Here is an 11,378-nt window from a genome sequence, read left to right on the forward strand (position 1 = left end):
TCCTGTACCTCCTGCCTGATGGTGGTAGTGAGAAGACAGCATTGCCTGGTTGATTGGGGGGGGGGGGTGTCCATGATGGCAGCACACCCCATAAGTGTGCTCAGTGGAGGGCTGGGCTGTATCCACCAGCCCTGGGCATTGGTGTTTCAGTGATGCAGCCAGTCAATATACTCTCCATTGAGTATCAATCAGAATTAGGCTCGATGTCACTCCCATATGTCATGAAATTAGTTGTTTTGCAGCAGCAGTACACTGCAATGCATAATAATTTAAAAACTAAATTACAATAAGAGGTATATTTTTATAAAAAAATTAAGTAGTGCAGAAAGGGAGAAAAAATCATGAGGTAGTGTTCATGTGTTCATTGTCCATTCGGAAATCTAATGACAGGGGAAGAAGCTTTTCCTGAAGCACTGAGTGTGTGTCTTCAGACTCCTGTACTAGCTCCTTGATGGGAGCAATGAGAAATAGGGCACATCATGGGTGATAGGGGACCTTAACGATGGATGCTGCCCTTTTTGAGCCACCACCTTTTGAAGATGTCATCAATGCTGGGGAGGCTGGTGCCCATGCTGAAGCTGACTGCAGCTTTTTCTGATCCTGTGCAGTGGCTCCTTCATACCAGATGGTGATGCAACTAGTTAGAATGCTGTCCAAACTGCACCTGTAGAAACTTGTGAGAGTCTTTGGTGACATACCCAATCTCCTCAAACTCCTAATGAAATATTGCCATTGTCTTTGTAATTGCATTAATATGTTGGGCTGAGGATGATCCTCAGAGATGTTAATGCCCAGGTACTTGAAACTGCTCACCCTTTCCACTGATGATTCCTCAATGAGAACTGGTTTGTGTTCCCTCAATTTCCTGAAGTCCACAATCAACTCCTTGGTCTTACTGACATTGAGTGCAAAGATGTTGTGACACCACTCTACCTGCTGATTGACCTTGCTCCTGTAAGCATCCTCATCACCATCTGAAACTCTGCCAGCAATAGTTCTGACTTCAGAAAGTTTATAGATGGTTGTTGAGGTGTGCCTAGCGGCGCAGTTGTGAGAGAGTGGAGAAGTGGGCTAACCACGCATCCTTGAAGTGTGCCAGTGTCGACTGTCGGCGAGGAGAAGGTGTTATTTCCGGTGAGGAAGTCAAGGATCCAGTTACAGTGGGAAGTACAGAGGTCCAGGTTTTGGAGCTTTTTGATTAGAACTGAGAGTATGATTGTGTTGAACACAGAGATATAATCAATAAACAGCTTGACATAGGTGTCCAGGTAATCCAAAGCTGAGTGAATGGCCAGAGAGATTGTATCCACTGTAGGTGTCCAGATCCTTGCTTAGAGAGGAGTTGATTCTGACCAAGACCAACCTCTCAAAGCACTTCATCACAGTAGCTGTGAGTGTAACTGGCGATGGTCATTGAGACAGTTCACCCTGCTCCTGGGCATTGTATGATTGATGCCCTTTTGAAACAGGTGGGAACCTCTCACTTCAGCAGTGAAATTGAAGATATCCTTGAACATTTCTCTCAGTTGGTTGGCACAGATTTTCAGTACCCTGCCCCTGACACTGGGCAAGAGTCCACCCTCTTGAAAGAAGTTCTAACATCAGCCTCTGAAACACAGAGTCACCAGATGCTGCAGGGATTTGCACTGGTGTAGTTTTATTCTCCCTTTCAAAGCTGCATAAAAGGCATTGAGCTCACCTGGGAGTGAAGCTTCACAGCCTTTCATGGTGTAAGGTTTTGCTTTGTAGGGAGTCATGGCTTGTAAAGCCTGCCAGAGCTGATGTGCATCCAATTCCAAATCCAACTTCAATCAGAATTGTTTTTCACTCCTAAAATAGCCTTCCGTAAGTCGTACCTGGACTTCTTGTATAGTTCTGGATGGCTGGTCTTGAATGCCACAGATCTAGCCATCAGCAGACTCTGAAACTCCTGTGTCATCCATGGATTTTAGTTTGGGTATCTATGGAAGCTTGTCAAAGCATGAGAATCTGCACATGTATAAGAAAGCAGATATGCTGACGTGCTTCCTTAATACACTTATGTCCTGGTCCCTTTGAGATGATAATGCCAGGGAATTGAACATAATTGACTTGCTCCACCTTCGATCCCCTACTGAGCACTGGTTCATGGATCTGTGGTTTCTTCCTCCTGATGTCGGTAATCCTGTAACCTTTGGTTCTACTGACTTTAAGTCAGAGTTGTTGTGGCATCATTCAACCAGGTTTTCAATTTCCCTCCAATATGCTGATTTGATTCAGCCAACAACAGTGATATCAGCAAACTTAATTTGGCATTGGAAATGTACTTAGCCACACAACCGTAGGTATAAAGTGAGTAGGTGCGGGGGGGATTAAGCATTCAGCCTTTTAGTGTACCTGTGGTGATGGTGATTGTGGAAGAAATGTTTTTGCCAATCTACAAGCTACACCTGTAGAAACTTGTGAGAGTCTTTGGTGACATACCCAGTCTCCTCAAACTCCCACTGACAGGCTGAGAATATTGAGAATCCAGAGGGAGATATTGAGGCTCAAGCCTTGGAGTTAAGTGATTTGTTTTGAGTGTGTGATAGCATTGAATGCTGATAGCAATGAAGAGTATTCTGATGTACAGTACAATCTGCCTTGTCTGGGAGTTGGAGCTGAATGAATGGCCAATGGCATCTGCTGTGGCCCATTGAGATGGTCAGCAAAATGGAGCAAGTCCAGGTCACTCCTCTGGAAGGAGTTGATAGACCTCATGACCACCCTCTCTGTGCACTTCATCACAGCCAATGCAAGCGCTACTAGGTGATCGTAAAGCAAATGGAAGTTTCTCCCAGATATTTGAATGGATATCTATGCTACAAATTGTATGTGTCTACCTGCATGGAATTTGCAAAATTATGACCTGCTTTTGCAAAACTCAGAATTCCATTTTGTTTTGGAATTGCTGCAGATTGTTATTGGTTTTCAGATGCAGATATGGAAACAAATGCAATCTGCCAGGCACACAATTATTACCTTGGATTTCCTTTGTTAAGTGCATGCAGGAAGGGGTTTTTTAAAGCAGTACACAGTCCTCACAGAGAGGGAGTTGTATTCAACCTTCAGGGAATGAAGATTGGCAAGTGGTGGAAATATCTCTGGAGGAAACTCGCTTTTCACCTATAACTGTGTGGCTGAGTACAGCTCCAACACCATATACAAGTTTGCTGATGATGCTACTGTTATGGGCTGTTTCAAAGTGGTGATGAATCAGCATACAGGAGGGAAATTGAACACTTGGCCAGGTGATATAATAACAACGGCCTCTCACTCAATGTCAATGAGACCAAGGAACTGATTGTAGACTTCAGGAGAGCCAGTAATCATTAGAGGATCCAAGGTAGTAGCTTTAAATTCCTGGGTGTCACTATCTTAGAGGACCCATCTTATAAATATTATTGCAAAGAAAGCATGACAGCACCTCTACTTCCCCAGGAATCTGCAAAGATTCAGCATGTCATCAAAAACCTTGGCAAACTTCTATAGATGTGTTGTGGGAAGTGTGCTGACTGTCTACATTATGGCCTGGCGTGGGAACACCAATGCCCTTGAGCGAAAAATCCTACAAAACGTAGTAGATTCGGCCCAGTACATGACGGGTAAAACCCGCCCAAACAATGAGCACATCGACATGAAATGTTGCCGTAGAAAAGCAGACATTTTTTCTACGTCTGCCAGGCCTTGCTCTTTCCTCACTGCTGCCATCAAGTACGGGAGTCTCAGGTTCAAGAACAGTTAGTACCCCTGAACCATCAGGCTCTCGAACAAAAGGGGATAAATGCACTCAGACTACTTCTGGTGTTCCCACAACCAATGATCTCACTTTGAGGACTCCTTATCTTGTTGTTTCATGCTCATTTATTGCTAATTATTTCTATTAGCATTTGCACAGTTCGTTGTTCATTGATCCTGTTTACAGTTACTGTTCTATAGATTTGCTAAGTATGCCCGCAAGAAAAAGAATCTCAGGCTCTCTGATAATAAATTTTACTTTGAACTTTTGAAGCATATCCCTTTTCTTTGAGGAAGCACTAAATTTAAATTATTCAGGCAGAATCGGAGAGAATGAAATAGCGGAAAGGGAAGAGAATATTGGAAGGAACTGGAATCTAAAATATAACCAGAAACCTTCTGAAATGTTCAACTGGTCAGGCAGCATCTGTGTAGAGAGAAATGAGTGAAATAAAATTTTTTTTTAGGAAAATTGACATCAACAGTTCCCCTTTCCACAGATGTTGCCTGACTTGCTTAGTATTTCTAGTATTTGTTGATATTTTGGACTTCTAGGAACTACTTGTTTTCATCCTCTAAAGTAAAAGTACTTTTTTATCGAAAGTTACAGATTAAGGATGGGAGCGAGTTTTAACAACAGAACAGGTTTATTATCACCGTCTTCTGTGATGAGAAATTTGTTCAGTGTTGGCAGTATGTAAAATTACAATAAATTACAAAATAAATGAAGCATTTTCTTAAACTGGTGGGCATCAGCTGAATATCTGGTTCTCAATCAAACCTGTTTAGCTGTAAATGCTGAGACACAATTAACTCCCGCAGCAGCTTATTTACTCAACCAGTCACCCAGTCTTTTCTGCTCTGTATTGACTGTCAGTACCTGCTGCTTCATATGTAAAACTATGTTTAAATTGTTTAGAATCTCTTCCCCACTCCAACATTACCATCCATTCTTTGTTTTCAATGCAGTGTTTGTTCTGAGTTATTTGAACGAATGCTGAACTTCTGCCATTGTTTTTCTTTTTGCAGTTTTGGCAGTTAGTTCACTGGGCTTGTAATTAAATATTTTTATTTAACAAATGATATCAAGATAACTGCAAGAGACTGAATTACTGTAGCCATGTTTATTATTTAACAAACCCAATTTAAACGTAATTTCCATCCATAGGGTAACTTGCTGTAGGTTGATATTTCAACAGGTAAATAGATGCACTGATCAAACAGGTCATTTCCTTTATGATTCAGTTTTCCCATAAGTGCTCAATTCCCTTTGGCTTCAACCATCTCAAGAAGATTTAATATTGCTTTACCAATGAATTACTAATTTAGTTATTCAACGAACAAAACAGTTAACTTCTGAGTGCAATTGTGCTTGAAACAAATGTGATGTGGTCAGCTTTAGAACATTTTGAGTTATACTTACCTGATTTTTTTCCTCATTTTAATTAGACAATTAATTGGTATCTCCCGCCATCAGATTTCTAAAAAGCTGTCTATTTCCCCTGAGTAATACTTGGATGTCAAGATTTATCTATTGGACCACATCTTGCTGGCTACAGCTAGTGTCCAAAGGAAACTGCTGCCGTCCAGCAATTCAAACCAAAGTGAGCCACACATCTGTGGCCAGGCTGTAGGCGCAGGATTTGACTGAAGACTCACAGAGCCTAACCAGTCACAAGATCCATCCATGGTGTCAATCAGTCTTGTTTAACCCCCATTTGATTTCAATATAGCTTCTAGAACAGTAGATAGTCAAGTCAAGTCTATTGTCATTTAACTATATACATTAAAAAAACCATATAATGTATATAGTAACGAGACAACGTTTCTCTGAGCCAGAGTGTAAAGCACAGCAGTGCACATAACGCACAATATCTTATGAAGGTAGGATAAAATCTACAGATGAATCACACTTAAATAACAAACTGTGAAATGCATAAATTAAATATTGTAATGTATGGAGCAGATTAATCAGTGACACTTTGAATATGATGCGGCAGGGAGCTCAGAAGCCTAATGGCCTGGAGGAAGAGACTGTTTCTCATCCTGACCGTGCTTGTTTTTATGCATCGGAGTCTCCTGCCTGATGGCAGAAAGTCAAAGGGGATGCTGGATGGATAGGTGGGGTCCTTGATAATTCTAAGGGCCCAGCGTATGCTTCGCTCCTGATAAATGTCCCTAATGGCCAGTAGGGAGACCCCTATGATCCCCTCAGCCATTCTCACTGTCCTTTGTAGGGACTTCTGGTCAGATGCCTAGCTGCTCCCAGACCAGATGGAAATGCAACTTGTCAGGAAGCTCTGTGATGCTCCTGTAAAATGCAGTTAAGATGGGGGGGACCCTTGTTTGCCTCAGTCTCCTTGGGAAGTGAAGAGGCTGTTGTGCCTCGTTGTTCAGGGAGGTAATATTAAGGGACCAGGTGAGATCATCCGTGATGTGAACTCCCAGGAACTTGGTGCGTTTAACTCTCTCCGCAGATGCCACGTATGTGTAGAGGGGTGTGTTTCATCTGCACCTAACTGAAGTCCACAGTGGTCTTCTCCACACTCAGGCTAAGGTTGTTGTTCTCACACCAGTCCACTAGCTGCTCCACTGCCTCCATTGTTGAGGAGGCCAGCCACTGTGTATCATCCGCAAACGTACACGGTTTGAGTGGATCCTGCGACACAGGCATGAGTCACCAATGTGAACAGCAACAGGCTGAGCAGACAGCCTTGGCGAGCACCAGTGCTCAGCGTAATGGGACTAGAGACGTTGCTGCCCAACAGACTGACTGTGACCTTACTGTTAAGAAGTCCAGTATCCAATTGCAGAGGGAGCTGTTGAGACCCAGTGGGCTCTGTTTCTCCACCAGTTTCTGGCGTGTGATAGTGTTAAATGTCATGGATAGGGCGAATGGGGAAGAAAAGCAATTTTTCTTTTCATTATCTTGTTTTTAGTTTTTAATATTTTTTGTTTTTAAATGCTCTCAAATTTGCTTAGTTCTTATGTTAGAACTTTAAAGGCTGTTAAATTCAATGATAGCCTTGACATTAGATAAAGTTGAACATCAAAAATGTTTCCAGGGCAGAATTTCCACAGTACTCTGCATGAAGCCAGTCAGTCAGTGATTCAGATCAGAACAGTCCATTCAGTGGAACAGATTGTGTTGTACACTAGAAAGCAAAACACAAAGATGGGTGTTTCTACAGCATCTGTAAAAAAGTTAAGCACAACCCAAAATACTAGCTAGTCAAAGGAGTAACTATTAAAATCTAGTTACTGTTCTTATTAAGAATCAGTAGCTAATGTTTACGAAGGGTCTCAGTCATCCAGGTGATTGTATATCAAGCAGTAGTAAATCAAGGCAACTGGACTTGCTGTATTGTCTGGAGGACGTTTTGCCACTCATCCGAGAAGCCTCTTCATTTCTGATCCATGGTGGGTTGTTTTCTGGCTTATAAACTCTGAGTTGTTTAAAGGTACTGCAATCACATGAGGTGTAAACATTCACAGAATGCATCAACTCTGTGGATAATAACATCAACTTTACATGAGAAGACGTAGAGAACAATGGACTGGCCATTTTAGACTCTGCAGTGCTTATCAAAGAAAATGGACATCCAGATATTGAAGTTTACAACCTACACCTATCGGTACCAACAGTTTGACTCTCCTCACCCATTAGGACACAAGTTGGGGGTTATTAGAATACTACATCACTGGGTCGAGACTATGCCCACCAACTTTACAGCTAAAGGTAAGGATTACAAGTATTTGAGAGAAGCCTTGAAAGCTTGCAGCTTCCCTGACTGGGCCTTCATCACAACAGCAACAAAAACCAGCAGGGACATCAGCCCAATGGCAGAGGTACAGAGCAAAGCAGATGGAAAAACAGTCATCCCATATGCAGTTGGAGTTTCAGAGAAACTCAGAAGGATTTTCAACAAACACCAAGTCCCTGAGCTTTTCAAACCTACAAACACACTCAGTCAGACAGAAACTTGTCCACCCCAAGGATCCTACACCTACACCCAAACATAAACAGAGCAATATCGTATATGCTGTCCAATGTGATGAGAACTGCTCAGATCTGTATATCAGTAAGACAAAACCACTTCATAAGCGGATGGCTAACACCTCAGGTTAAGGCTCGGCTGTATATCAACAAGCGGTACTCCTTTGATGATAACAATGTGCACATTTTGGACAGGACGGCCAGGTGGTTCGAAAGAGGGCTACTACTACTACGTCGACTCAGGCCTAGGGGGCCAGCGTTGGGCACGATGCCGGGCCTGAAAAGACTTGAGAAAGGGTTTAAAGAAGCCATCTTTGTCAAACTGGAAAACCCATCCCTACACAGATATGACACCCCCTATCAGCCACTTACAATGCAGCTGATGCCCCTTTCATTACCTCTATGACTCTTAACAACCCTCATGTGATTGCTATACCTTTAAACAACGCGCAGAATTTATAAGCCAGAAAACTACCCACCATGGATTAGAACTGAAGACCGTCTTCCAGACAACACAGCAAGTCCCGTTGCCTTGAATACTATTGCTTGATGAGCTACAGTGACGGAGACATCTAATAGTGATCAAGTGATGTGTTTTCATGATTTGATGAGAGGTAAGTATGGACTGAATTTATTGACTACATTCTCCATTTACCCAAAAGTTCACAGCTCTTTGCCTGTATACATACAGTTTTAGATTTTGTTGTGTTTGTTGCTAGATGCTAAGCTATGGATGCATCTGTGAAATTGCTTCCATCACTAAAGTACTCCCAACTTAACAAATGTTTGGTTGTCTTACAGGGACTGAAGAATGTTGCTGCTATCAGTCTCGCCATTAACCATCAGAATAAAGCCACCAAACTCCTGAGTGAACAGGCAGCATCCCAAACCAAGCCTGCTTAATGAAGCTCTTGAAACCTCCTGACCACAAAGCCAATAGAACTATGACAAGCAGAGTCACCCATGAATTACATCATACAGCACTGACTGTCAGATGTACTTAAGCCTGCATTTTTTAAAAGATTTAATCCACCTATTTTCCCCTCACGATCTTTCTTTTCTCTTCTGCACTGTGACAAGACTCTTTTGAGAGCTCCTCAAATTCCTTGGATTCCACATTCATTAAAAATCCAATTTAAACTTGTCTTACCCACCACCTTGACAGTATAGGATCGGTTTTTGTTGCAAATATTTCTATCAAATTGTTCCACTGCAGGACCTCGGCAGACAGCTCCTCTTGTCCACCACTGCCCTTAATCCTATTAACAGGTTCCCTACAGTTGAATATTTGTGTGGAGTTGATCACGGAAATTGTTGATTTTGCTTTTGGTAGGTTGGATATTACATAGTAAGAGGGTTTACAAAGGTAAACTTTTTTGTGTACTGAAATAGAAATCTTGACCAGCTTGTGCTTACTTCATTTGAAAGTGTGACAGAGGATAAACTGTGACCTGGAAAGGCCAAGAATTCTCCTGTGCATTCACATAGTCTGTATTGCATCTTAACAAGTGCTCAAGTCCCTGACTGTTCCCCACTCTTGTCCCTCCCAATCTGAAAGCCTTCCAGATAAAGAAAACCGAAAGGATATGTGCCTGACATCTGTTGTCTGTCACAAAGGATGCATATTTTACATCCAACTATTGGAACAATTTTTTTTACTTAAGTTAGTTGGAGCATATAATGCCATTTCTAACTTTGTACTGATCTTGAAGCAAGAAACTTTTTCTTTGCTCCCATCTTCTTCCTCCTATGATCTGCCCCCTACTCCAATGCTGCATAGAATTTTGAATGTATAATGCTGCTGATATTATGTGATGCGGGTATTAATTAATCAGTTGAAAATAATGGACGTTTAAAATATTCTCTCAGTTGTAATATATGCTGAGCTCTTTTAAATAATATGCCAACTTGGTAATGTTCAATAAAATAGAAACTATGAACTGTGCAATTAATTTGATTTTTTACATGAAAATTTGAAGAGAGCTTGAGGTACTAGACACCGGGACTGTGTTGTGTCTCAGAGGAATTGCAATAACGTTCCAAAGTGAGGGGTTTTATTATAGGGAAGGCAGAGGAAAGGAAAAGGTTAAAATGGAAATAAAAAGGAAGTTGGAATTTGGGATATGGACTGTTGATAATAGACATGACAGGTTTACGCTTCAGCAACACATAGAGTCAAAAATGAATATTCTGACCCAGCCAATGATTGCAGCCAACAAAGAACAACTTTTATTGATGGTATCTGCAGGATTGAATTGAACAAGAGCAATCTGTTGAAGGTACATTCAGCCCATGGGATCTTGAGGGGCGATGAAGATGCCAAGTTAAAAGTAGTGGAGCATAATTTATCAGAGGCTTATTGGATGGTGAACAGGTGATGTTAAGATACAGGAAGATGGCAACATTTGAAAGAAGCAGGAATTCTCAGCAATGTGGGACAAAAGGAATGGAATAAATAGCCTCTGTACTGTGATTTCTGACCTGTCTGTTACTCACCTTCTCTAGCTGTTCACATCACTTGAAGTTGTATGTATTTTCCCAACTTTTACCTGTTATTCTTTCAAAACCTCAGATTCCAATGAGTGAATTAACTCAAAAATGTATGATACTTTTAAAATGCACAATAGTTAATAAAATCTCTTCTTTAAAAGTCCATGGTTTAAATTCCTCAATATTTCAGCATGTTGTGCTGTTAGGTTGGGAATGGAGTTTCTACAGATGATCTTCAACCCTGGACAAAGTTGATGACCCGGGTAAATAACGAACAGCTCCGGAGTAATCTGCCTTTCCCCTCTGGCAAGTGCTCTGCAGTTCATTGAGATGGAACCTCCCTTTGTGAAGGTTTAATTAGTCACAATGCAGTCCCAGTAAGCCGTAACACGAGAGACTGCAGCAACACAAAAGGCCTTGGAGGAATTCTGGGTCAGGCACTTGACCCGAAAATTCGGACGTCCATTTTCCTCTACAGACATTGCCTTACCTGCTGAGTTCCTCCAGCACTTATTGTGCTTTCCATATTTTGCTTGGTGACCTACAGGTCAGGATTAGATAGCTTCCCACTTTCATCTGGAATATTTCTGAGAACACGGCAGTCTTTTGTTTTTGTTTGTGAAACTCGAGTGATTTTTTAAATTATTAAATCTGTTCCCCCTCTCCTACTTGTTTTTGTTGGGACTGAACTCTTCCCCATCAGAATCAGGTTTAATATCACCAGCATGTGTTGTGGCAGCAGTACAATGAAATGCATGATAATATAGAAACAAAATCAATTACAGTAAATATATATATATCAAATAGATTGAAATAAAAATCAAAAAAAGTCAAGTATTTTCCATTTAGAAAGCATATGGAAGAGGGGTAGAAGATGGGTATGTCATAAAAGCTATTGTGTTGGCAAAGGTCTTCTGTTTAAAAGTGAGATTATCTAGAATGATGTATTTTTAAAACGGTAAAGCCTTGGCTGCTATCCAGCACTCCAATTGCCTGCCCTAAAATACCAGGCATAGTTTTGTAGGTGAAGCCCCTGGAGTGAAGGGAAAGTAAGCAGTGTAATCTGTGACATTCGCTCTTGGAAGCTGAAAGTAATGATAACCTCACTGGGACAGGACTGCAATGATACACAGTG

The 11,378-nt window shown here is 41.4% G+C and overlaps 1 protein-coding gene across 3 annotated transcripts in view; it reads left to right on the top strand.

Annotated features, from left to right (window-relative positions):
- zzef1 (zinc finger, ZZ-type with EF hand domain 1) overlaps window positions 1-10,400 on the top strand; it is a 261,590-nt gene extending 251,190 nt beyond the window's left edge. For all 3 annotated transcript variants that reach the window (XM_072243417.1, XM_072243419.1, XM_072243418.1), the window contains one exon: window positions 8,555-10,400. In XM_072243417.1, the coding sequence (XP_072099518.1) occupies window positions 8,555-8,656 (102 nt within the window). In that variant the 3' untranslated portion in view covers window positions 8,657-10,400. The remainder of the gene's footprint in view (window positions 1-8,554) is intronic.
- Window positions 10,401-11,378: the final 978 nt, after the last annotated feature.

Source organism: Mobula birostris, chromosome 25, assembly GCF_030028105.1.
Source record: "Mobula birostris isolate sMobBir1 chromosome 25, sMobBir1.hap1, whole genome shotgun sequence".
In the NCBI taxonomy this organism is placed as follows: Eukaryota; Metazoa; Chordata; class Chondrichthyes; order Myliobatiformes; family Myliobatidae; genus Mobula; species Mobula birostris.